The sequence below is a fragment of the Symsagittifera roscoffensis genome, chromosome 5 (genome assembly GCF_963678635.1).
Source record: "Symsagittifera roscoffensis chromosome 5, txSymRosc1.1, whole genome shotgun sequence".
Lineage (NCBI taxonomy): Eukaryota > Metazoa > Xenacoelomorpha > Acoela > Convolutidae > Symsagittifera > Symsagittifera roscoffensis.
Genome location: NC_087066.1, coordinates 53534210 through 53562011, shown reverse-complemented (window position 1 = coordinate 53562011; position 27802 = coordinate 53534210). Strand labels below are relative to the sequence as shown.

General features: G+C 34.1%; 3 protein-coding genes across 3 annotated transcripts in view; 1 reads left to right on the top strand and 2 right to left on the bottom strand.

Annotated features, from left to right (window-relative positions):
- Nucleotides 1-27802, top strand: part of LOC134846236 (dynein axonemal heavy chain 3-like) — a 174034-nt gene that overhangs the window by 89266 nt on the left and 56966 nt on the right. Inside the window, exons 65-66 of the mRNA XM_063863505.1 lie at nucleotides 14800-14985; nucleotides 15523-15656. Coding sequence (XP_063719575.1) covers nucleotides 14800-14985; nucleotides 15523-15656 — 320 coding nt within the window. The remainder of the gene's footprint in view (nucleotides 1-14799; nucleotides 14986-15522; nucleotides 15657-27802) is intronic.
- On the bottom strand, nucleotides 16736-19457 carry LOC134846235 (glutamate receptor 1-like). Its single transcript, XM_063863504.1, has 2 exons — nucleotides 19422-19457; nucleotides 16736-18627 (listed from the first exon to the last, which is right to left on the bottom strand). Exon 2 carries the CDS (start codon nucleotides 18208-18210, stop codon nucleotides 16888-16890), a length of 1323 nt encoding a protein of 440 aa, XP_063719574.1. The 5' UTR covers nucleotides 18211-18627; nucleotides 19422-19457; the 3' UTR covers nucleotides 16736-16887.
- LOC134845803 (glutamate receptor 1-like) lies at nucleotides 23437-24830 on the bottom strand. Its single transcript, XM_063862883.1, has one exon. It carries the CDS (start codon nucleotides 24772-24774, stop codon nucleotides 23437-23439), a length of 1338 nt encoding a protein of 445 aa, XP_063718953.1. The 5' UTR covers nucleotides 24775-24830.

Below are 27802 nucleotides of genomic sequence, written 5' to 3'. Positions count from 1 at the left end.
TTTGTTAAATTTTTAACGCTACCAAATGCAGCTGGACCTTTTGTGTAGAGTAATTTGAGTTTCTTTTCTTCACTGATAGTAGGATTTCCATTCTTTTGTTGACGTCGTCGCAAACGATTCTTTACTGCTTCCATAGTTTTTATCATCGTCGTCATCGTCGTCGTTGGTGGTGGGGAAAAATTCTTTTTTCTGGGTTTTTCTTTTGTCGGATTGCTTGGTTTTGGGTTTGAGAGTTGTCGATCGAGTCTTCGAAGAGGAGGGTTTTGATATCTTCGAGTCCTCAGTTGTCGGGTTGTCGTCGGAGACAAAGGAGGAAGAAGTTGAGGGCTTAGCTGCTTCGCTCTTAAGCGAGCGGAGAATCTGTTTGGCATAAGTGTTGGACACTAAGCTAGGATCAAGATTCAGTTCTTTCAAAATTTGTGGATAAAAAACACCCTCAAGTTTTTTGTGTTTTGCTGTGTATCGTACAAAAAGGATTCAATTTTAACGAGTGTTGGTTTTCCTTGAATTAGAACATATCCGTCAACGTCCAAAGTCAAGGATTCAACTTTGAACAACTGCTTTAGCACTATGTTTGCCCTTTCCAATTTATTAGCTTCCAATAGCTCTTGAATGGATTCCATAACCTTTCGAAACACTTCAGCGGTTTTTCCATTACTTTTTTCATCGTTTTTTTCTGTTCTCTTTGAGCTTGTCTGCTGCAGTGAATTGTATGATTCAAAAAATTTTTCTGCTTCATCATCACCATCATCACTGAAATTAGTACGTGCAGATAAATTACTTTTTCGAAGATTTGGTACTACATTACTAGGGGTTAAAGGAATAGAAGATGTTGGGTTTAATGGTGGTGGAGAGTCACGGCTGATATTTCGTTCTCGAAATCGTTGTATGTAATTGAGTTGAGATGATTTGTCGTTAATTAATGGATTATGAAGGATTTGAGATTGTGGTGCAGTTTTTTCATCTGGAGCATATGTTTTTCGAGGATTGAGGATGAATTCTTCAGCATACATGCCTGAGGTTCTAGTTTTTCAGGTAAATGTAACACAATTCTCCGATTGATTTAACCAATGAAATATTGTTTGCCAAAAATTTTCGTTTTTCTCGGATACTAAACTTAGGGTCAACAATTTTTTCAAATGGTCTTTTCTTACTCTCGATGAAACTTTTGTTAGCTGGAACATGTCCCAGAAAAACATTCATAAAACAATCGCAAAGAAATCTAATAAAATTTGAATCAGCTCCTGTCAAAATTGATCTACAATGGCGACTATTGAGCATTTGCTTCAATATACATAATTCTTTCTCTTTCATTTTCAAGAGATGCGATAACTGCTTTTGAGGATGGTAGATAGAAAATGGTTGGTGATGGTGGAACTTTGTTTGACGAATAACGAAGACATTCTGAAGTTTTGGGATCCAAGTCTATCAACAGATGACCAAAATCTTCTCTCGTTGCCAACTGATACGCATGACGGAGGAATTTTGCATTATTCAACTGTCTGCCTAAATAATCAATTTGTTGAATGTCTCGAGGTGATTTGAACAAAATTAAGTGAGTTGTATTCAAATCTATTGTACGTGATTGCTTACTTTGCTGAAATAAATTGTGCTTGACATAAATATCATGAACATTTTTATGTCGGCCTGCTGTAGCTAATTTAACAAAATCTTTTTCATTAAAAATTTCTTCATAGGTATCATCAAAGACAATCATACAATCCCGTAAGTTATTAACAATTTCAAAGCTGGACAGTTTTATAAATTCAATATCAAATTTGTTGTGAGAAACAAAGGAACGGTATTTGGGTTGATCGTGAATATAAAAATAAAATATTTTGTTATACGAAGGATAGAATGTACCTTTGAGAAGCATTTGAAAAATTAAATCAGTTTTGCCAGATCCCGAGGGACCTGAAACGGACATAAACAGACGATCTTTTGTTGAAATGATCTTATTCATTATTATAACTTGGGATTGGGTAACATGTAACCAACTGTACTGGATAGTATTGAAAGCCAAATGGCAGTCTCGTCACAACTAAGATTGTAAAAAGACAATTTTGAAATAAATAAAGAGAGTAAAATGAAAATGAAACAGACTTGTGTGAAAAAGACAACTTCTGCAGACGGAAGAGAAACAGAATTACAAAATTTCCAAGATCTGTTTTCGTGAGATAAAGACTGTTCGGCACCACCAAGGTCTACAAAGTCGCAATCATTGTTCTCGACAGTGGTGGTTTCTTCAATTTCCATGTTTACTGGAAGACTTTTTTTGCTTATTTGAATCAAGGTTGATAGTTACAACTGCATACCAATCGCCTTTTTTTCTCTCTGATCTATTGCCGTTTGGTTTGTGTTTTATTATATATCTTGCTATGTTTTTGTCTGTCAGAAGTATCCGAACAATTTTTTCTACGTTTCCGGTACTGATTTCGTCTAATAACTCTTTTGGTAAATTCTCACCTGTTAAACTCACATTTTGTGTGTTTTCTTTTGGCAAAAATTTTTTTTTGAAATTTTGAATTTTCAAACACGACATGTTAGCAACTAGTAATCACACAAGATCAAAAGAAAATGAAAACAATCAATAAATATATTTATTATGATTCACAAAACTTGGCATATATATGTGATTCGTCATTTCGGTTCAACAGGCAAATCAACTCCTCGTTCAATAAAGAAAAACTCATATTTTGTGAATTTGTCATGGTTACAATTAGATTTGAACTTAACAACAAAATGAGCAGCAACTCTGATAGTGGCTTGAACTAAATGTATTTCCTCGACGTTATCAGTTTTGACTAATTCTTTCAGTTCAGCTGGAAGCTGATTGTCATGCAAATGGATTTGTCTTCTCTCTCCCAGCTGAGGTTGCAGCCCTTCCAGGTTGATATTGAACAACGGAATTGACTGGCGAAATTCCTGGAGTCTGGACATTGTACAGGTGAAAGTAGTCAAGAACTGTAAAAAATTTCCGTAAATTGTCGATTTCGATATCGTTCAGTGTAATTTGTTCGAGTTTTTGCAGGAGTGGTTTTCCTCGAAAGTCTAATATGCCTGTCCGCGTAAGAGTAACTTTAATTCTTGGTGTTAAATTGTTTTCAGGACTCTGATTATTCATTGAAGCATAAACCACCAAATTTGGAGAGAAGGTTGTTTGCATCATTGGACAGTTCATTTTGTAACCAATCGAAAAAAACTTGGGATTTTCTACGTGTACAATGCTTTAATAATTGATGCGAGGGAAGTAAATGAGAATGTCGTTTGCAAATATGTTTTTCTTGACCCAATAACTGTTCAATCTTTGGGCAGCCAATATCTTCCAAATTTGTCACGGGTAATTTCAAGTATTCAGATAATAAAACAGATTTTTGTGTACCTTTAGCAAAAAAATGGGAATTTGGGTTCCTCAAACGAATGCTGTCAAAAATTTGATCCAAGTATGAGTAAGGGTATTCACCTTCGTCCCAACGAAGCCCGTGTAGAAATTTAGATACCCAATTGTACGCTTTTTTCTATTCTTTTGATAAATTGTTGAATTGAACCGGTGGCAGAAAATGAATTGTATCAACTGTATTAGCAGAGCAAACGGAAAGTTCCTTTATGATCAAAGGTTTCTTGCCACATTTAAATCCTTCAATATCTAAAATAATGAGATGGTTGAAAAACAATTTTTTAGTTTTCTTTCTTTGGGTTAACACGACTTTCACTCAACATTCCAACAAACGAAATAACTTTGGTTTGAATGTTTTAAGAAATAAGCAAAACGCAATACCTGTCACGTGACCCAGGTAACAGTTTTTCATTGGACAAGGCAAAACATATGTGTACCCAGGACCGGTATGATTTTTTTCTTGCAAATATCCTGCTGCGTCATGCAAAATAGCATGTATTCTAAGAAATTTGAAATATTTCAAGTGTTTGTCGAGCGACGAATTGTCTATTCCAATTAAACCACCATATGGTCTGTTTTTTAAAACAAAATCCAAATTAATATCAGCATCCAAATACAAACAAGTGGCTAAAAAATACTGAAATCTGACTGATTTGTCTGGATATTGTGATTTTAAGTCTATAAAAATTTCATGAATGAGTTTTAAATCGAAAGTTGAAATCATGTTTACTGAACTCAATATAATAAAAAAGGAATAATGAAAAGTATCAATTAAAACTTAACTTTCTCTTCAACAATAAATTTCACAAGTAGCACATCAGTATCTACATCAAGTTTTCCATATCCACTTGTCAAAATATCCATTTTTTTACAAAAAGCGGCAGAATGGGGTCCATTAATTAAACTTTCAAATCTTTTCAATGTTTCTGTATTCATCTCATCTGTTTGAACATGTCTGCTTTCTGTATGTTTCTTTGAAACTGAAGTCAAATTTTTTACTGATTTGTTTGATGCCGACGATGCAGCAGTCGTAACTGTATTATCAATTCGTTTCTGTCCCCCAACGGCCGGAGATTTCTTGCAAACGTTTTGATTTGGTGAAGTTTATTTGTTAGATGATGTTGCAGAAAGCAATAAATTGGGTAAACGTTTTTTGATTGCAATGAAATCTAACAAATCGAAATTGGCTGCAACAGGTTGTGCTGAATAAGTGAGAGCTAGTTTAAGCTTGTCAAATAACTCACCGTTTTCTTTGACATCTTTAGCAGGAGAAACTAAGTATTTGAAGCAAGTGAAAATACAAGGAACACTGAAACATTTTTGGGAAGGAAAAAATTGGTTTATTCGTTCCTCTGAATCTACTTGAATCAATATATGGTAATGAATTTTTTTTTCAATCTCGACTGAAAAAGGGCAATATTCAGATTTGAAGTGGCTTCCAAAAGCATAATTTTTAAAAGTAGATAAGTTAGGAACTTTTTCAGTAATAACAAATTTGAAATTTGGTTGAAATTTTTTGAAATAACCAGGTAACACAACTTCGAACATAGCTTCTGCCATTTTGCAAAGGAAAATTAATTCGAGTCGTGCTTGAAATCGTTTGTGATTGAGGAAGTTTGAGATTTCCTGGCTCGTTTACAATTAGATTGTGGTTTGTCTTTGTTTTCAACAGTATCAGAAATTTCACTTGTTTGCGCTCGGATTGACTTTCCCGATTTTAGTAATTTTTAAAATTCTTCGCTGCTTAAGGAAAGTCTTTGTACACATTCAAATTCAGCGCATTCAGTTGCTTTTTTGAAAACTTTCAGGAATACATAAGTTCCAGTTTGGTCATATGTTTTCAATGTAGCACGCACTAATCTTTTACTGTTTTCCGAAATATCGAAATAGCAGTCGCCAAAATCTTTATCTGCATTTGCTGTGGCGCTTGTTTTCGTTTTATTCATTGTAACGATTAATTTTTCAAAGTAACTAGATTTAAAACTGAATAGAAAGAAATGAATGGTTCCGATTGATTGTATATGTCTGCAAAAGAAAGCGTTGTATCTATTTTAATTTATATACACATGTACTTTATATGGCAAAGATATTGGATTGCAATTTGGTTCAAATGGATTAGTATTTTGTGCATGTACAACTGATAAGAGTTTCTATGGGTGTCAAAGGTCACAATGTTTAAACGTTATTTTTGATACAAGCTATTTGTTTGAATGTAATTTAGATAAACATAGAATACCATGCAAGGTAACATAAACATTTTACACGCCCTCCCTTATTAAACTGATTAAAAACGACATAGGAGGTCTTGAAATTTCTAATTTTAGAAGAACCAATCCCTATTTTAATCTCTTGAGGCGTTTTCACAATTCATTTCAGTTTCTTTTCTTTCCGCGTTACGTTTGTCTTTTTCTTCCAACTTTTCTTCAAAAATGCCTTGTTATCTTATTGCCGGATATTCCAATCACGAAAGAACCATTTTTTATGAAACCGTTCACGGTAATTTTGTAGCAATAATTAACGAAGAGAAAAGTTTTAATTCTGATGAGTGGACTTGCACACATCACATTATGATTCCCAAAAATTTCTTACATTTATTCAGTAAACTTTCCTTAAAAAAGCCAAATGAGGACGAAGAACTGAATATAAAGGATTTGAGTTACCTTAAAAATCTTGTAAATATACGGATCCTGACGAGCCTCTTGCTCTTCAGGTTGATATTTCAACTTTATCAAAACCAGTAAAAAAAACTTTGTATAAATACGATTGTGATGTTACTCCGATGTGTGAAAACCAGTTAGAATACTTTGAAGAAATTGAATTTTTTGATCGCTTATGGGGAATGGAACAGATTGAATCACCATAATTAGTTACGCCGAAAGCTGATTTTTCTCCTACAGTGTCACCATGGCTTGATGAACCAGATTCTTCAACTGCAACTCGCACCCCCGAAGCGACAGTGAGTAATCACATGGAAAATTTGACTCCTTCACTATGCCTTGCACCAAAGAAAAAGAGAAAGATAACAACACTAGAAAAAGCTCAGGAGTATTTAGATCTGCTTTAACTTTATTGAACTGTTGTTGCGTTTGATTGGTTTTAATTTGGTTTTATTGTGTATAAAGATTTAAAATTGAAACTCAGATTGATATTTAATATATTTCATTTGGTGTCCTCATGTATAAACATTTTGTAAATTAAAACTCTCAGCCTCTTAATGCTTCACTTATCAAGTTGCTAGGAAAAGGAGAGCATAATAAGTCATTTTAAAACCGAATGTTCGACAAGTCTTCAATCAAAATACAAAAAAGAACTTGAATTTTAAAATCTCGGAAAAATGTTGAAAATTTTTATCTGGTAAACTTGAGATCCTATAGTCTTTAGACCTCTGATCAAAATTAATTAACTGATCGTGAGCAGTATTTTGATATATTGCACGACTATGTTCCGACCATCCACTGAAGAGATACAGACATTTCATTTTCAAAAAGCCTCATCCTATATCAATTTTCTAACTTTTTGTTACACGGTCCGAATATAGTCTTCCAACCACTCATATTGCTTCTCTCGGCGAGCTGGACCTTTTTGAGCTAGGGTGCCGACACTGTACAACATCTAGTTTGGGAGATCATCATTTTTTGTACAAACTTTATATGTTTTTTTCAAGTTTTGTTTCTATTTTTTTTGAGGAAACATATAAATTGCTCTATGGATTGTAAAAATATGACCTAAGTGAGAGCCATTAAGTCTTTGATGAAATGTTTGGGGAAAGTGTCATCATGATAGTGTATATATGATAATGTTTAAGGTACATGTTTTGTTTAAGAAAATAATATTTTTTCTTCTTTTACATTAATCACGGTTAATTAGTCTTCACCATGTCTAATGAAATTTTTTTTTACTTTGCAACATTGATGGTTAGTGAGTCTTTAAAAAAAACATGTGGTAGTCTATTCAGTGCACATGTTCAAGCCATTAATAAGAAATCGAAATTTTTTTTTTCAGAATTTTGTTATTAATGTTAAACAACTTAATTAATGTATTGTCTCTTTTAATTGATTTTTGTGGACTGAAACCGATCGGAAGAAACAATATTTGATCATGATAACGAATAAATTCAATATTTAATTAGATTTTACAATTTATTGGCAATCAAACTTTTGGCTGGACTTTTAAATTGAATTCAAATTTTGGCGGGCGATTGCCGTTTAAACTCAAATTTGAGCGGGATTACATGTAGCATATTTTTCAAATTCATCCAATCCCATGAAGTCGTGTTATGTATTTGAAAATTTGTACATGATAACGAAAAAGTTCAATATTTGTTTAGATTTTACAAATTATTGGCAATCAAAACTTTTGGCGGGACTTTTAAATTGAATTCAAATTTTGGCGGGTGATTGCCGTTTAAACTCAAATTTGAGCGGAATCACATGTAGCATATTTTCAAGTTCAACCAATCCCATGAAGTCGTGTTATGTATTTTAAAATTTGTACAAATACGAATTTTATTTGCAAACTTCTATTTCTCTGGAGTACTTGATAATGAATCCTGCAAAATACAAATGTAATTTTTGTCCAAAACTTTTCACATTTAAAACTAACCGAACCAGACATGAACGAAATTTTCATGCTATGGAAAAAGGTATTCCAATTTACATGTGTAATGATTGCCCTTTCACATCGTTATTGTTATCTTCTCTTGAACAACATTTTATTTCAACTCATGAGAGCATAGCCAATTTATGTGAATATTGTAATTTAGGCTTTGTTTCTAACAATGAACTCAATAACCATATGATTACTCTTCATAGTTTACCTGTCGCTACTAGTAACAATACTGAATCCATCAGCAAAAACGAAACAATTGCCCCAACCATGAATGTGAATGGCTTTCAATGGTAACCCTGAAAACTTTTCTTATTCCTGGTGATGATAGTGTAGATATATTAGAATTTATGTCTAAGCACAAAGAACAAATCCAAAATTTGATTTTGGCAAACGGTTTCCAATGGCCTGAAAAAGTTCAATTTTCATTAAATTTGAGTTTACAAAAACCGTCAGTGATCAATGACGAAGATCTGAACAACCCCACTCAAAATGAGCTTGTTGACATTTATGTTAATTCCCTTATGGTTCCGGTTCTATCCGACGGACTTGCGGATGGAACGTTTTATGAAATGGTCGATAGAATGCAATCGGTGCTTCATTCATTTGCTTCACACGGAAGGGGATGGGTTTTACAACAAGTGGTTAGATTGTTTATCAAATTTGGTAAAATGAATCCCATTCGAGGGTCATCACATATAACATTACCATTCAAAATTGCAAAATCCAGTCATTTAATTAATATTCGCAACCATGATGACCATGACTGTTTTAATCTTTGTTTTACTGCTGCTTATCACCTTCATTATCGTTTGAATTTAATTGTTGGAAGATACGAAGATCCAGTTGCTGAAAAAACATGCACTGCAACTTACAGAACGAGCAACGCCAAAAAACCAATCGGTGACTTTCCAACCCCAATGAGTTTCAGAGATATACCAGAATTTGAACGTTTGAACAAAGTTCGTGTCAATGTGTTTCTTTATGAAAAAGGAGACTTGGTGCCTATGTTGATATCAAAAAATGAGTCTGAAGATACATTCAGTATGGATCTTTTGTTGTTATTTGAGCCGGGTAAACATCATTTCGTGTTAATAACTAACCTGTTAAGATTCATATGTGAAATTAAAAGTTATAAATTCCGGACCTTCATGCGTCTGTGTCGGAACTGTTTTCACATAAGTTATAGCGAAGAAGCGAACAAGATGCATCAAAGATCATGCAAAGAACATGAACCTGCAGTAATAAAAATGCCATCCGCTGAAGATGGAAGCAATAAATACAAATTCAACAACTATGCAGCACTTAGTTTTGTTCCTGTCGTTATCTACTTCGATTTCGAATCGTTTTTGAAACCTGTAACCACATGCAAAAACAACCCGAACACTTCGTCGTCTAGGATCTTAGAAAAACATGAACGCTCTGGTTACTCTCTGTGTGCGATTGAACAAGGTTCTTCAAAACCATACTTCTTTGATTTAAACAGTAGTGAAAATTGTATACCAAAATTCATCGAGCAGTTACACATACTAGCAAAACAAATCTACCAACAAAAAAATCGATACCCAAATTATATTGGCAATCGATCTATCCTGAAGCAGGATGAAGCCACCTAGTGCTGGTTGTGCCTAGCGGAGTTTGTTGAAGGTGAAACAAAATGTTTGGACCACTGTCACTACAGTGGTGAATTCATAGGGTGGGCGCACTCAAAGTGTAACCTAGCGCGACGAAAGGTGCGATATACACCAATTGTTGGACACAATATACAAAATTATGATCTTCACAATATTTGTTTGGCTTTGGGTGAGTTGGAACCAATGAGCACGATCCAAGTCAAACCCGCAACAGATGAGAAGTATATCTCACTAAGCATTGGTGTATTGGTTGACACTTACACACGAGCAAATGGTGTTAAGCAAAATGTCTATGAATACATGCGATTCATAGACTCATGTAAATTTTTGAATTCTTCGTTACAAAAACTTGTTGATAATTTACCAGCTGATAAGTTCTCTATACTAGATGAGCACTTCAAACAAGCTGATGAGAGTTTTCGCGCACTTCTAAAGAGGAAAAGCTTTTACCCTTATTCCTATATGTCAAATCGATTAAAGTTTGATGAACCTAATCTGCCACCACTCAGTGCATGGGGAAACTCATTAGAAGGAGGAAAAATCAGTGTTAGTGAAGAAGATTTAAAACAAGCTCAAACAGTCTTCGATAAATTCAATTGCATAAACTTAGAGCAATATCACAATCTCTATCTCACATGTGATACTCTTCTTCTCGCATGTGTTTTTGAAGAGTTTCGTTCGATAACTCATGCAAGCTACGGATTAGATTGCGCGCATCATTTTACTGCGTCAAATCTTGCGGGAGATGCTTTCAAGAGGATCTGTAATGCTGATATTGAACTTCTTTCGGAAAGAGAGCATTTAGAAATGGTGAAAAATATGATGCGAGGTGGGACAGCATCTGTTTTTGAAAAAAGAAATTTCAAAGCAAACAACCCGTACATGAATGAAAAGTACAACCCTCAAGAAAAAACAAGTTATGGCTTCATGTTGGAAGCAAATAATCTATATGGAGGTGTTATGCAAATGCAAAAATTACCAGCACGCGACTTTGAGTTAATCCATGTTAAGGAAGACGGTGAAGTTAGTACAAGCAGTGAAACGAGCATTGATGAAATATTGGCAACTCCAGAAGATTCAGATATTGGTTTCATTCTTGAAGTAGATCTCGAGTACCCTCAAGAACTTCATGAATCCCATCGAGACTATCCTTTAGCACCAACCAAAGAAGTGGTGCCAGAGGAGTGGTTAAGTGACTACCAACGAGATCTGGCAGAACAAATGAAAGGCAATGATAATTATCGAGTTGCTCCTGGCAAAGTAAAAAAACTGCTTCAGACATTGCATAACAAGAGTAATTATACAGTGCATTACAAACTTTTACAACTCTATGTTCGGTTGGGTTTGAAAATAACGAAAGTACATAGAGTTTTAAAGTTCAAGCAAGAACTATGGTTAGAACCCTATATAACCCTAAACACAAACAAAAGGAAAGCTGCACGAAACAAATTTGAAGAAGCACTGTACAAATTGTTGAATAATTCTGCATATGGAAAAACATGCGAATCGAAAAGAAAAAGAGTGAAAGTTAATATTGTACATAACGCTGAAGAAACAATGCAACAAATTTCTGCTTTTGACTTCAAGACATTTAAAATATTTGGTGATGATTTAGCGGCATTGACGTCAGCGCCACGAGTCATTAATTGGAATGTAACTACCATAGTAGGAGCATGCGTGCTTGAAATCGCTAAATTTGAAATAAATCGGTTTCACTATGAAATTATGAAACCAAACTTTGAGTGTCGATTGCTTTACTCCGATACCGATAGTTTGCTTTACGAAATAGAAACCGAAAAGAATGCAGATTTTTACGAAATTTTGAAAAACCAATCCAACATTATTGACGAATTCGATTTCTCAAATTATCCCGAAACCCATCCCCTGTTTAACAAGCAAAACAAACTGACAGTTCTCAAATACAAAGATGAGTACCCAGCCGACACCATCACGGACTTCATTGCTTTAAAACCCAAGTTATACTCAATCGTCTCTCTAAGTTAGTACTTTCAATTACTCATCAAATTTTGTCGAAAAAATTAGAATTTTTTTTCAATTTGTCGACAAAAAAAATTGGGAAAACCAATAACTTTCGAGAAAAACTTTTTTTCCAAAATTTGGGAAAATTTTTTTTTATGAAAAAATTGTCTGAAAAAAATTGGCAGAAAATTTTTTTTTTATGAAAAAAAAATTTGTCGAAAATTTGGGTGAAAAAAATTTGTCGAAAAAAAATTTGGGAAAAATTTTTTTCGAAAAAAAAATTGTCGAAAAAAAATTTGGGAAAAAATTTTTTTTCGAAAAAAAATTTGGGAAAAAATTTTTTTTCGAAAAAAATTCGTCAAAAATTTGGGGAAAAACTTTTTTTCGAAAAAAAATTTCAATGTATTAACGATTAGTAATCATTTATTCATTTTATATAGATCATCGTAAGCTTTCAGCTAAAGACATTTCCAGGGCAACTCAAAATCTTCTTACTCATCGGAAGTATGAAGAAACTCTTGAGATGGGTAGTCTCTATCGAGCTGAAAACACCAGAATTGCATCTGACCGTTCTGAATACTGTTCGTACGAATAAGATAGCATTGTCATCGTTTGACGATAAACGGTATATATTGGATGATGGCATTTCAACGTTGCCATATGGTTACATGGAGTCTTCAGAACCGCCTTCAAACAATAGTCGTCGTGGTAATACCAGCTCTACCTTTCATGCCTATAGTGCGAACGATGAAACGTTAGATCGAGATAGTGATGATGATGACGATCTAGATGCATGGGTTGCTCATTTTGAAGACAATGACGCACCAATAGAATGGGATCAAGAGAATATACTAGATGGTATGTCGCAAGAACTTGATCGAACACAAATAGACTGGGATTATACGCAAGATGTGCAATACGATAGTCAAGATAGCTTCATTGACCCCAGCACAAGTCAATCACATGTACATCGTTCCTTGTTCTATCTTATGTTAACAGCCTCAAATGAATAGGATTCCAGACTCCGGATCCTGGATTTGCACGTCTCGATCAGATAAACGAGAATGACCTTGACAGTGACGATATTGCCAATTTGAGTGCTGAAACTTCTGCAGAATCGTCTTCAGAATCGTCGGATAATTCTTTTCTAGATCGTGAAGCCGTTGAAGATGTGCCAACGCAACCAAAACGTTTTCGCAGGAAATAAGAAAAAATGTTTGTTAATGTGATAGTGTGTAAAATATTGTTCAGTAAAGAGTAACAGCGTTTAAGACATGTTTTATGTTTTTATGTGTACCAGTGTGCGTGTTAGAATTGGTGTTATATTTGAACCAAAAGTTTACAAAATTCAATTTAACCTTGAAACGTATGTTTTCCGTTTAATTCTTCAACAGTTTCTTCCTGAAATTACTTGACATAGACGTTTACAGAAACCAGTCTATAGTAATACATAAAAATTTCAAGCTGATTCTATAAATATATTTCAAACATATTCGGTGCAGAAATCAAGCGTCTTTCATATACCATGCATGAAACTAATCGCTATAACCACTTTATATACCACTCCAATTTGGTGCATGAACAAAAAGAACGAAATACACCGTCTGGGCATTTGGACGATTTAGCTATCAACCTAACAAAAATTTACATTCAGGATCATTGGTTTAAAAAATATACATTGGGATAAAATTTGTGGGATCATTATTTGGGATCATGAAAAATTTTACATGGGATCAGTACTTTTACATGGGATCTCAAAAATTTACGTTGGGATCTCAATACCCAATGATCCCTGTAGGGATCACCCCCCCCCCCCCCCCCCGATCCCAGTGTAAATTAGCTATACTACTCAGTTACCATGGAAAAAAACTGATGCTTAAAATTTATTTTGCAACGCCCCGAGTTTGCTACGGCTAGAAATCGATTTTGCTGAGATTTTGATTATTTTTGGTATAATGCGAAAATCTATCCAGATCGATGTATATCAATTTTACAGGCAATAAAATCGATTTTTTGCGACAGTATATAACAGATGAAATCCGTTAACAACCGAGTGTTTCAAACAAACGGCTATAAACAGTCGCTTTTTTGACGGCATTTTATCTGTATAAAAATTAGTGCTGGTGCCCACGTACTGACTGGCCTTAAAGTATTTATAAACGTTTAGTTAAAAATTTATAGATGAAAATCAAATAAATTTTGTTAAAAATTTTATAAAAGATATTAAAATTGCTCTGATGTATCAGCATTAAAATAGTTTATAGTTGTTTTCAAAGTCTACAGATATTGTTTTTTCTCAAAAATAATTTTTTTTGCTTTGAAAAACCTGACGGCCTTCAACAGCCTAAAAGTAAGTTTTTTAAAATAAACTTAAACTTATTTTGACCTAAAATTAAACTTTTTTGAACTTTAAAATTCTTTGGAAATGGCATTTATTTTCAAAAAAAATTATTGCAAAAAATCAATGAAAAATTTTCAAGCTTATCAAACAAAAAGAATCTTCAGAAAATTATAGCTCAAAGCGATAATTGAATTTAATTTGGCACGTCTGATAGCTCTGTACCTTTATACCGTTGTTACCCTAATTGCAAAATCAAATTTCACAAAAATTGCTTAAACAGTACCCCTGTGGTACGGCGGGTGTGCCTCCTATTATGTAACGTATGCATTGTGTATTGAATTGATGATAGAGGTCATAATGTTAGTCTGAGTGAGTTGATGTTTTTATGTCAAGGTCGGTACTTGTCGACCGTGTTAATGTTTTATGATGAATGAAAATCACTCTCTCGTTATCTAATGAAAGATACAGATATCTCAACATTCTTTATTCTACCAATTCATATTTTATTACAATTACTTTTGTAACTAAGAGTCTGTCGGTTGACATTCCACAACCCCGACACTCTAGTTAATTACTTAAAAATGTTTATTTGAAGGCATCAAAACAAAACAAAAAATAATTATCATAAAAATCGTTGAATAAACAAAAAACAAACAAAAAATGAACAAAAAATGAGTCTTACAAATCATTGAAAATCATGTGCCCTAAAATTATTATTGCAAAGAATTTTAACTTTCCGATTGTGAAATAAAAGCCTACCGCACAAAAACAGCCTTACTTTAATCTACTTTGGGTGATTTCGAAGCATGGCTGGAACGTTTTTACACTCTGTTCTAATTTAGATTGACCTGACCCAAGTGCGTCTACAGCGTGCCTCTAAGCTGATTGGTCAATTAGGAGGTGAGAGGGTGAGATGGACTGAGATGGAGAAATTAATGGGCAGCAGTTACATCAACATAGTGGGCGATGTGCTCATTGCCTCTGCAATTGTGGCCTATTTAGGCCCATTCACTCTCGAGTTCAGAAATGTTAGTTTTTTTGTAGTTTCATAGCGCTAAATAGTTAAGAATTTGCTTGCAAAAATAACTTTTTTGTACTATTTTGATTATTCTCAAGTTATTAATGAATTTTTATCGTAAAAATTTTCCCAAAAGTGCGTAAAAACCCCTTTTTTGGCCTGTTTTTTGAAAAATATGTCTGCGGTGCAGAACATTTTTTTAGAAAAATAAGGTCCTTATAGTATTTTCGGATAGTTCGGAAAATCAAAATGATCGATCTAAAGAAAAAATCTGCAAAATTTTCAAAATTTTTTGAAAAATCACCCCCTCTAGAAAAATTTCTGCGCACGCCACTGGCAACACTTGAATCACTAGTGCAATATTTTTTCTTGAACAATTAACCAAAACACATCAGAAAGAAAAAACCGCGTTTTGCTCAAATTTTTCACATGTTACATTTCATCTCGAAATTTGTTATTATCTCGAAATTTGTTATTGTCTCGACTTATTGACAAAATTTCTCTCTAGCAAAAAATAGCTGTTGCTTTTTTATTACATATTTTTCAGTCGTGTGTGAACAAGTGGCTGGGTGAATGCAGAGAGCGTTCTATCCCCGTGTCGCCCCACTTTGACCTGGCCGGAACACTCTGTGACCCCGTGACCTCTAGAGAGTGGCAACTCAGAGGACTTCCCGTTGACGAGTAAGTAGTCTGGGAATTTTAAATGTACTCGTTTAGAAGTATGGTCCCGTAAAACTACTAATGGTCCCAAATAAAAGCAAAGGTAAAAGTTTTTAAAGATAGTTTCGAAGTTTGATAGTAAATTAATACATTTGATAATTCCCTTTTAAAGGAAGTTAGAGACTAATCTAACGAAGAACTGTTTTACAATATTTTCCTTTTTTTCTTTTGTTGACTTGAAATACTTCAAGTATATTTCAAAAGGTCTGACCGAGCCAAACTTCTAAACCATAGCTTTACGGTCTAAACGAGTTCTTGTATTAGTTTTCTGTTAATGTATTTACTTTCTGAGCGCCGAAAAAAACGCTTAATGGCTCTCTAAAAAATTGACTTGAGCTTATACCTCAAGTCATTTAGGGCAACTTTCACTCGAGCTTATAGGCAGATATTAGTTGAAGGTCCGAAATTATATATGCGCGTACAACCTGTATTTGCCAGATCTAAACATACCTTGGGTATATCTTGGGTATGGTGTTCATGTATACGTTCATGACTGTTTTGGAACAAATCTAACCGGTTGTTGTTATCATTCATTTTCTATTAACTTACTGACCAAAATACTTTCATGTTAAAAACTGATAAAAAATATCATTTATAATCGTTTCTCGGTTTTACATAAAATCATTATGTATTTTTTTGGTGGTTTCTGACTAGGGTTTATTGCAATTTTTATGCACTTTTATGTTCTTGCGCGCTGTAAAATGGGCTGCTCATACTCTCATGACTATGCTCACAGACTTTGTTTGAGGCCATAGCCATTTTTCATAGACCATGAGTCTTTGGAATTCGAAAGTGTTAACACTAAGCCAACACTTCAACCCAGACAGCTTTGCTAGAACATATAAGCATTCTCAATAATTAACAGGGTATCAATTCATTGCAATCTCATTGTATTTTTTTTTATTGCGAAAGGTCTCGAAAAGGGTGTTTTACAATTAACCTCTTTGTACTTTAGGTTAAACCATGTCATTTAACTCAACTTCACTCAAAAAAGGAAAAAGTTTCAATCAATTTTAAAAGAATATGGGTTTCAGTTTTTAAATTGGGGAAAACAATAGATTATAGATATAAGTACATTTTTGTCTTTTACTAATTCATCATCTATCCTCTTTTGAATATATTTGCCACTATGAAAACTAAAATGTGATGAAAAGTTCCCGAAAAGGTCGAAATTACTTCTTTTCCATTGTTTTCATTTCTCGGGAGGGTTTATACACTTCTTATCGTAAAAATTCAGTCCAATTTTGATCACGAAGAACAGGAAAGCAATCGCGAGTCCGCCCAGAAACGTGATGAAAATCCCTCTGATCTCCACGATTCCTATTTCGTCGACATTACTCGCCAGTTTCTTTGCCTCCGAGCACTGGTTGCGAGTCGTGAACCATTTTGCATGTATTTCAGCGACCACTCCTTCCTCTATGAGTTCCAAAATAGCAGTCGAAAAATTTCTCGCGATCTGAGATCCCTTCGGAAACGCAAACCCGTAACCCGAACCGGAGTTCGGGTTCTGCGAACTGTACACCACTTCGAGATCACACGGCGCGAACGTCAAGTCGTAAGCGATATATGGTGATTCTCGTATAAATGCGAAGTCGCTTCGGGAACGCACTCGGCTCATTCCGTCTTCGGGTCCGAATAGCCCCGTGTCTCGGCTTTCCATGTCTCCCCACATTGTTCGGAATGGCTCGTAGCTCGTGCTTTGAAAAGCCCACTGGGTCGCCTGACCGGGCTCAATAGCGTAATGAAGTTCCCCGTAATCGATTAAGTCTTCAATTTTTTCAATAGGCAACGCGGATTTGTTCACAGTAAGCATAGAAGTCATGCTTGCAGTGTATAAAGTTAGCATCATGAGCGAGAAAAACCACCAAGAAATTGCGGTCATTCTTGAAGCTATTGACTTCGGATAGGTCTCAGGCCCCTGGGCAAAAAGACAGGCAAGTCCGAAGTACAAACAAGCGGCGGCACTCGAAAGCCGAGTATCCTGTGAGTTGAAATGCGCGAATGTATACAAGGAACTCGAAGTTACCAATAGACTGCCTATTATAGTGTACCAAACTGCGTTCGAAAATGGCATCATATATGCCAGGAAGTTTGAAGTTACCGCTGGTTTTTTGTAAACGACTCCCCAATCGATTTGCATGAAAGGCGGTGTGAAATCTACGACTTCAGAACGAGCGGCGTTGATAGTTAAGTCGGCTGCAATGAAATCAGCTTTACCGAGAAGCAACTCGCCAATCATTCCGTTCCAATTTTGGTTATCATTTGGTATTCCATAGTGTCCGTCTGGGACGAATAAGAAATTGTAGTCGAATTTGAGTCGTTTTTGCAACTCGTCAACTAAATCCTGAATGTAGCCGATTCGTCGCGTGCTGTTTTCAAGGTCAACCAGATCAAAAAGAAACGGCTCTCGGTTAATTGCGCTGATATTGTACATGGGACGAGGTCTCATAGACCCGAGTACTGTATTCGGATTAATAAAAGCGAGGAAAAACAACAATAAATTTCTCATCGTCATCTCTCAAACACTTTTTTTTATTGATTTTCTTCAATATTTAACAAAAACTTGTTAAGTTTTAATCAGCCAACAAATTGAATCTGAGAGTTTTCTAATCAGGTAAGAAGAAGATTTTTGAGTAAGATAATCTGGAGAAATTTTTATAAAAATGATCAAAAGCTATTGAGAAAAGTCAAGATAAAATTTTCTGAATAACCAAGAAAATGGAAAACTCCTTGTTGTTAGAGCTTCAATTGCCTAATTAAAATTGAATCAGGTGCTTGGCGAAATAATCGAAAAGACCGCAGGCGGTTCTAGAGCGCGGGCATAAAAGTAGTTCTTTGTGAGAAATTGGTACACTTTTTTTTAATGGTCCTTTTCCGTGAATGAATGCCGTTGCTGATGCTTCAATATTTTGAATAAATGTCATTCCACAAACTGAAATAAGCAATTATTTCTCAAGAACACCTCAATTTGAATGCAAGTTTTAATGAGGATAACAAGACTCCTTGTTTATCAGGGTGATGCCCTGGAAAATCCGGCTACAATTTAAAGCTGAAGAACTGTATTTACTGCTCAAATTTGATAAAAGAATCGGAAAATATGGAAAAAACTATGAAAAATAAAAATGGTATTTTTTAGCGTCTCGCATTGTTTTGAAAAGAGAAAAGTACTGGGCTTAATTTAATTGAAAACTTAAATTGATTATTCTAAATTACCAAAATTAGCCCTTTTCAAAGTCTCATAAGGTTACAAAATCAATCACAGGTAATTTTTTTTCGCTTAGAACAATATTTTGCAGGTGGTAAAGAAAAATGTTCAAAAACTCTTAGTTCAAAAGTCGAAATTTGACTGAATAATTTTTTTATTCAGTGAAATTTCCACTTTTGAACGTAGCCGCTTTGATAAATTTTCTATATCAACTAAAAAATTTTGTACTGAGCTCAAAAAATTATTTTTAATTGATTTTTGTAACATTGTGAGGGTTTTAAAAAGACTAACTCAACCGAGGCTTAATTTTTTGCAATTTTTTCTGATTGTCAGGCCAACAAGTTCGGTTACGCAGCTCAAGTGTTGTTTTTTTTTAAAAAAAGTTAGGTTGCTTAAAACTTTAATCGAACTAGGATTAATCAGCGCGGAAGGAAAATCTGAAAATTAAGAGTATAGTTCCTTTGAACATCATAGAATCCTCAATTTATTCAAGGAGCAGTTTACTAAGGTATAAAATGTACCTAAAAGAGCACGTAGCACACTCTTTTGGGACCACGTAGATTCCAGGTTCGATCGTGGATCTAAAAAAATTTTTTCAAAAATGATTTTTAGCGAAAACTAAGCTGAAGCCTGTATAATCCTCACTTTTTTAAAAGTCCAAGCAATAAATTAATCTGCCAGAGCAAAAACTTTGAGTCAACTTTTCTTTAAAACCAATTACAATGGTATAGTTCAGTTAACCAAAGCAACTGGCAGGTGTAATTTTCAGAATTATTTATTGATAAGCTCGAATTTTTTTGTATGATGTACCTGATTTTAATTCTTAATGTTATTTATTAAGTTGATATAAAACTGTAGATGTCAGTTTGGAAGTAAAACTGAAAAAGAAAAGACTAAAATTTTATATGCTTCCTTCATATTTACACTTCAAAACTGACTTGTCGAGGAAAACGAAGAACGATTTTAGTTTTCATTGGTAGTGTTACGCTTTTTTAACAAAATCTACAGCTTTCTTTCTGAAAAGCCAAAAAAATAGAGAAATTTGAAGAGATACAATTATCATAAATACATTTTTTTGTTTTATTTTATGTTATAATAAAAAAATTGCTTCAAGAAAATAAGGTGGAATAAAAAAGGCGGATATCTAAACAGTCTATTTTTATCATGTTTGCCACTATTTTTGAAATTATGTCAACTAGCTTTAAAACTTAAAAGAACTAATTAGAAGCGGTATTGCCAAATTAAAAAGATATCAGATTCAGCATCAAATTTTGTATGAGTAAAATATTTGCGTAATCCACGTGCAGTTCATTTATTTCTCAGCTCAATAACTCAACTCTTTGAGCTAATTTTTATGCGCTTTCTCGCACAAGTAGAAAAACAAATGAATTTCAAGAATCAAGTTGAGGCATTTTGAACATGTTGCAATATGATATAACAAATCTGCTCGTATATCAAGGCAAAGCCCTGAATGTTCCGATTGAAACTTAGCTGGTCTCAAATAATTTTTGTTTGAGAAAAATTGATAAACTACAAATTTCGGACCGCCAATATCAAATAAAAGAAGCTAAAATTTGAGTTGAGGTAAATTCATCAATCAGTTTGCATCAAATCAATTTGCAACGATAATGAGTGCGAGATAGTTCTTCTTATTAATTCGCGGGTTGAAGTTATTATCTTTTATCGAGCACTTTCAATTGCATTTAGGCTAATGGCATGCATAATCGCTTGGCAATCCGATGATTTCCGGATCGATATGCATAACGCAGCCAATTTTTGTAAAATTGATCTAAGTAAAAAAAACGCCCTAAGCATATTTATTCCTCACTTTTTTTCGAAAAATTGGACAAAAATTAGCAGAGGTTTAAATCAATTCCAAATCACTTTTAAGTCTCTTGCGCAGAACAGATTTATTCTATGAACGGACTGTAGTCTGACTTCAGACTGAAGTCACGAACTATACAAACTCAGGCTGTATTTTAAATCAATTTTGTTGGTCAAAATAAAGATTTAATAGTGCCAAATTGCCGAGCTAAATTATGATAATTTAATCCTTTAATCTATGATGTTCTGACCAAGTTAGTGAATCTTGGCAAAAAACCAGCACTCAAATTCATAACAAGTTGATTATAGCGAGATGATTGAGCCCTTCATTACACTTATTCACAATTCAATCTAAACAACCTAATAGTAGTTTCTTTTTGATTTTTTAAACACTATTCTGCACACGCTCTATAAAGACAAAGTGATGAATTTTGCATGTAGAAAAACATAACTTATACTAAATATTTTGGAACGATTTCTGAAATGAATCAAGAATGCTCGTGTATCAGGGCAAAACCTTGAATGAATATTCTGATTGCACTTAAGCCCAAAAAATTTTGCTGACAAAATAATTGAGTAAATTATCTTTAATTTTCTCACAAAATCTTTAATTTTTGATCACAGGTAAAACATCGTTTTAACTTTGAGCATAGGACAACAATACCTTACGAATGATTTTTCAAAAATCTTTCAAAAACTTCTAGTAAAACAGTTCAAAGTATGCCTGGAAAAAAACTACCAGGAGCAAAATTATTTCGCCACACTGCTTGAGGGGAAGTTTGATATTGCTTGATACTGCTTGAGGAGATGGGCGGAAAGTCACAGGCTTTTTTGTTTAAAATCTCAGTTTTCACTGAAAATATCTGATGCACGTAAAGAGAAGTTTGCAAACTTAGGGCTTTGTTTTGTTTTCTGCATATATGTTGATTTCAGAAGTTTTAAAACCGGATTAGGATAAGTTAAAAAAAACGAATTGTAGTTGGTTAAAGGCACAAAATTTTTTCATGAATTCTATGAATGTGTTTTGTTCTCAACGATTTGAAGACTTTTTCATTTTAGTTTCTTTTTTAACCTCAAATTTAGTGCTACTTTCCTATTAAGTTACCATAACCCCTTGAAACTGAAATATGATTTAACATTTGGAATATTTATCATTTCGTTCGGTCGGACTTTTTTTAAAATCTTTTTCTTGTGTGAGCGAAAAGCAGTACCGACCTTACATAAAGGATGTTTTCTTTTAAATAATATGATTTAAATTAATAAAGTAAAATGGCAAATGAATTGCAGATCATGTTCGGCTTTGCACGATTCTTGAAAATCGGAAAAAACATATCTACCTTGCAGCTGCTCTCCGAACTTAAGTTGTTTAGGTGTGCATTTTAGGCCCACTTTAATTATTGAGCTATAATTAGGATTAGTGTTACGACCACTCTTAATGGAGTGGAAAGGAATGTTGGCGTAGGACGGTTTTCCTCTCCACAGTTTTAATGACCTCAAAGAAAGTTCATAGTAAGTCAAGTATGGTTCCATCATATTCACTCAAGCCGAGTTAGTGTTTTTTAGAAAAAAAGTTGCTCTTAGTGTTCTGAGTTATCTCTGCTGTTTGTAATTTCACTGAACTTGACCTGTTTTCGAGTCGTTTCAACAAAAATTTTTGCTATTTTTTTGTTCTATTTTCATTTTTTCGGCTTGATAGGTTTCGGCCTAATTTTTATCGGTTTTGTGACCTAATATTGAGTCATCTCGCCGAAAATTTGTTTTGCTCACCTTTGTGTTGCAAAAAATGCTAAGATTTCTAATAGGAATATAAATCAATTTTTTCATGATAACAACTTTTTCAAAATTTTCGTTGGTTTTCTCATTTTTTTTAGGATTTATAGGTTTCGGCCTATAATATATCGCCTTATTGGCCTCATCACTTTTTTTGACGAGCAAAATTTTTTTATGTGTGCATGTCTGTGTTTTGAGGCTGAGGGGAACTTAATAACTTTCTCTTAGTCTCAAATTGTTTATAAATTTTTTTCGGCAGTTTTTTTCTTTTTACTGAAATTAATAGTTTTCGACCTTTTATCTATCGGCTCAGCGGCCTCATTTTAATTCATTTGACGAGCCAATAAAGTGTTTTGAAGGTAAAGTTGACTTATTAACCTTTCAGAAGTCTAAAGTTTTTTTTTTTTTTTTTTTCGGTCTAAAGGGTTTCTGACATGGTATTTTCGGCTTTGTTACTGCTAGGTATTTTATCGTCCGATGCCTATTATACGTTTTATTGTCTTGCAATGTTTTTGTTTCAAAATTAACTTTGTTCATTTTAAAAGATCTAGTTTTTTTAAATCTTTTTTGATTTTTTTTAAAGTTTTTTTTCTTGTTTGATATCGCAAGTGGTGCGAAGCTCAGCTTTGCATCTGTGTTTAAGTTTTCGTTTCTTGGAGGCAACAGTGGTCGGTTATATCCGTTTTGCTAACGTTCTAAGTTTTCGTCTAGTTCCGTCATTTATACCACGAACAGGAAAAATTTGGCATAGAGATGAAGCAAGGTTTGCGTCACTTGCGATACAAAATGAACATGAAAAAAAATATATTCTGGGAAACTTTGAGCATAATTTTGCAGGGGTTTTTAAATATAAATAAAACAGCACGCACTACTATATACCAACTAGATTTGTTTTGCTACTTCTAATATAAACTTAAATATATGATTTATTGCAATTCGAGCTTATCGGCTCTTTTTCCGCATGAACCTCGTCTCCGGGCATCCTTTGGCTTGCAATGCTTTCCGTGCCAGTCGTATGCCAAACAATACAAACGATATCGCAATACCCAGTCCAAAAGTCAAGAAAATTCCCTGTATTTCCTTGAAATTGATTGTGCTGACTTCTTCTGCCAGTTTCTTCTTGTCTGAACACTGTGACCGCAAAACAAACCATTTTTTGTGTATTTTCGCAATTGTACCATCTTCGACGAGCTCAAGAATCTTAGCTGAGAATATGTCTGCTAGGGGGGATCCCTTTGGAAAAGCAAATCCATATCCTGCTCCTGTTTTTGGGCTTGCCGAACTGTATATGACCTCAAGGTCACAGGGTGCAAAAGTTATGTCATAATCGATGTATGGAGATTCTCGAATGAATGCGAAGTCGTTGCGAGATCTTACTCGCTCCATTCCTATGTAATCGATAAAGAATCCCGTGTCGCGACTTATCATATCTTGGTACATTTTCTGAAACGGCTCGTAGGATGTTAACTTGAATGCTAAATTTGTAGCCTGGCCCGGTTCGACCGCATAGTGAAAATCAGGATAGTCCAAGAGATCTTCAACAGTTTCAATGGGCAGCTGAACTCGATTTACTGTCAACATAGCTGTCAAACTTGAAGTGTACAAAGTCAGCATCATCAGTGAGAAGAACCACCACGCAACTGCAGTCGTTCGTGCCGATATAGACTTCGGGTAGTATTCGGGCCCCTGGGCGAAAAGACAGGCGAGTCCGAAGTACAAACAGGAAACGACGCTTTCAAATCGGTCTTTATTAGTTTCAAACATGCCAAAAAAGTACAAAGCGGCTGATGTCACGAACAAGCTGCCGAGAATAACGAGCCAAACTCGGTTCGAAAATGGCATCATGTAGGCGAGAACGCCGAACTTGACAGTCGGTTTCTTATACACGACTCCCAAATCGATACGCATGAAAGGCACAGTATACTCGACAACTTCGGATCTCAAAGCATTGACCGTTAAGTCGGCAGCAATCATGTCGGCTCTTCCGTGATATAGTTCCCCGATCATCCCATTCCAAGTGTCGTTACCAATTGGAGCCCCGTAATTTCCATCTGGAACTATTAAATAATTGTATTCAAACCCCATACGAAGTTGCAACTCGTTGATTAAGTCTTGAATGTAGCCCACTCGTTTAGTTTTGTTGTCAAGGTCGACAATGTCGTAGAGAAAAGGTTGTCGTAGTATAGTGGACATGTTTAAGAGCAGACCTTCAGTAGAAAGTGAACAGTTCGTTTGCAGGAGGGAAACTAGCAATGCCCAAAGCAAAACCATAGTTGCCATTTTACCGAATTTTCTCTGAATATTTTATTAGTTTTTTTTAAACTCAAAGCAATAAATTCTACTTCAGCTGTTCGGGCCTATCTCGAATTAAAAATGCCAAATGCTTTTGAAGAAACAAAGTATTAAATTATTTTTCAAATTAGTTCGCTTTCAAAAGGAACTCAGCTTGATCAAAAGGAACTACATAAATAATTCTAAAGTTCTTAAAATCGTTCAAGAATAAATAACACTCAAGCGGCCACAAACTAGTTTGCTTTCAAATGCATTTTTTTCAAGATTGATTGTAAAAGATACATGGTAAGAAAGTAAAGATTATTTGTGATCTAATCAGCCTCAGAACTCGATCAAAAAGGACTAAATAATTAATTCTAAAGTTCTTATTATCGTGCCCGTTTTTTCAAGAATAATTAATATTCAAGCGGCCTCCTCTAGATGAAGACTTCAAATAAGTTATATTTTCCATGGAATTTAATGGCTCTGATATGCAAATTCAATTGCCAATTTTAACCTTTTTTTATCTCGAAAATTGTTTTTGTTGCCCAATTTTTGATTTGAAGATGTTTCGAAATGCTTTTAAACCTCGAGAGTATTCTTGAATCAAGTACTTTGATCACTTTAGAACAAACCCTTTTGATCAATTTTTCAAAAAATTGTCAACAATGGGTTATTGTTGTTTCATCAATTCGTAGTTGATTTTCAAGAAACTAAAAACTCATAAGCTGAAAAACAAATTAAACAAGAATGTCCGGTTGCTGTGCATTTAGCTCAGAATTTTTCAACCGCACTGATTTATAAAAAAGAAAAAATTCTGAAATTGCAAAAAAAAGATTTTTTGTTGTTCAAAACTTCCTGTCGTAGAAAAATGGGCAAATTAGTTGCAATTAGCAGCTATTATAACGTTAAAATTGTAGTACCATTAAGTTTGCAGGTCAAGTTTTCACTAAGTTTTTGTCAGCTTTCATCTACCTTAGCTTTAGCAGAGAAAAAAATCAGACTATTCTTGTCTAGTCTGATTTGTTTCTCTGTTCAAGCTAAAGTAGATAAAAGTTGACAAAAATTTATCAAGAACCTGACTTCCAAATTTATTTTACCTAAGTAGAAAAATGGACAAAAGAGTAGCACTTACCAGCTATTATAACGTTAAAACTGCGCTACTATTTTAACGGTATAATAGCTGCTAATTGCTATTCACTTTTTATTTTTCTACTTAGGTAAATCGCCTTAAAAATACCAGGATAATTTGAGCGGAAAAAAATGGAGAAAAACAATTTTTTTTCATTTTCCATTTTTTTAAGAAAAAAAATCAGTGCGGTCGGAATTTTTCGTGCAGATTAAATATGTCTATGAAAATTATTTTAAAAAAATGTGATCACTAAATTTTATAAAACTAAATATTATGCTACCAAAAATTAAAAGGAACGCCAATTAAGTAAAGTATTGATAAATTTTACGTTTTTGAGGTGATAATAGAATATAATAGATGGTTCCACAGATTTGCAATAGTAAAAACTATAATTCTTGCTTTTGCTTTTTCACAAAATAAACTCCAGGCCGTTTATTCGAGAAGCCACACAACACAGCCGCAACAGCTCGATGGTGTACAATTTGTATGTATTACGCAATTCATACTGACTTGCCGGTTTAGAAAAGTGTTGGAAGGGACTGGAAGGAGCTATGGCATATCGGAAGGAGCTATGACATAGGATCAGTTTTTTTCAGCCAGTTTTGACAACCTAAAAGAAAACTCGTAGCTGGGGAAGTGTGTAATTAAAGTCAAGCCCTATTAGTTGGATTGATTCCCTAAATATATCAAGAAATTTGTCAGTGTCTAGAAAAAATTTTCTGCACTTTTTTCTCTTTTTTCATTCAATCAGACGACATTTGATGAGTGCTGACCTCCCAAGGTTATTACTTTTACAACTACGTTCTCTTAACTATAATTACAGTTCTTTTTCGAACTCTTAGATTTTTTTCTGATTAGGAGTTCTTTTATTGTCTCAAAATTTTTCTTTCTTAATCAGACAAGTGGGATCATCCGGTTAATTTTTCGACGTAAGTAACTAAAGTAACGGAATATTTGTAATCGGGGTGGTTTTTTCAGACAAATTTCGACTTTTCAACTAGCCGATTTTAACGGAAAGTTTTTATATCATTCGAAAGTTATCAGTGTCACCTTCGATCATTTTTCGTAAAGTTAAAGTTATGGGGCTTAAAAATTGCCATTTTGACCAATTTGGGACAATTGACGTGCGATTTATTTTGCGCTATTAACCCGTAAGTGGATATTTACTCCGTCTTCAAAATCGTTCCAAATTGGTTGAAGGAAGCTTAGTTGTCATAATTGATTTTTACTAGGAGTGAGATCTTTTTCTTTAAACTTTAAATGGCGTTTGGGGGTGATGATTTTCATAAAAATTTTCAATTTTTTTTTAATTTTAGTTTTGTTTTATTACATTTTTTTCATGTTATTACTGCTCCATAGACCTAAAAAGACAGTCGGAACTATTCAGAACTTCGCCCTGATACGGCAGTCTTATCTTTGTTTGCTTTCAACAGTGGCTTTACAGGTTGTTACGCAAAATTCTGACAAAAATTTAATTCAATGCAATTGTAACCATTTTCAAATTTTTTCAAAAAAATTTTATAGCTCGGCTTCAAGTCCCAATTTTGCCGTGAAAAGTTAAAATGAGTCAATTTCTTGCAAATGGGGATAAGATTTGGACTGGTTTTGGTCTAGTTATGAGTTATGGCTTGCTAACTGTGAGACCAAAGACTCGTTAAGTTTGTTCCTTAGGTTTTGGTTCTTTTTTTTGTGAAGAAGCTGGATAGGCCGGCCCATTTTTTTGCTAAGTCTCTTTTTTTGTTTGCTAAGGAATTTGTTTTTTTTTTTGTTTTTACCTTGGAATAAAATGCATAAAGCCTATTTCTAAAAATTGGGTACAAAATTTGGCTGTAGAGTTTTGCCATGGATGTGAATTAATGTGCCCAATCCAATTGTCCTGAAATTAGTATTGAATTATTTCTCAAT

Excerpts from the sequence above, each read along its gene's own strand:
- LOC134846235 (XM_063863504.1), bottom strand. The coding sequence starts at position 18,210 with ATGACGATGAGAAATTTATTGTTGTTTTTCCTCGCTTTTATTAATCCG.
- LOC134845803 (XM_063862883.1), bottom strand. The coding sequence starts at position 24,774 with ATGGCAACTATGGTTTTGCTTTGGGCATTGCTAGTTTCCCTCCTGCAA.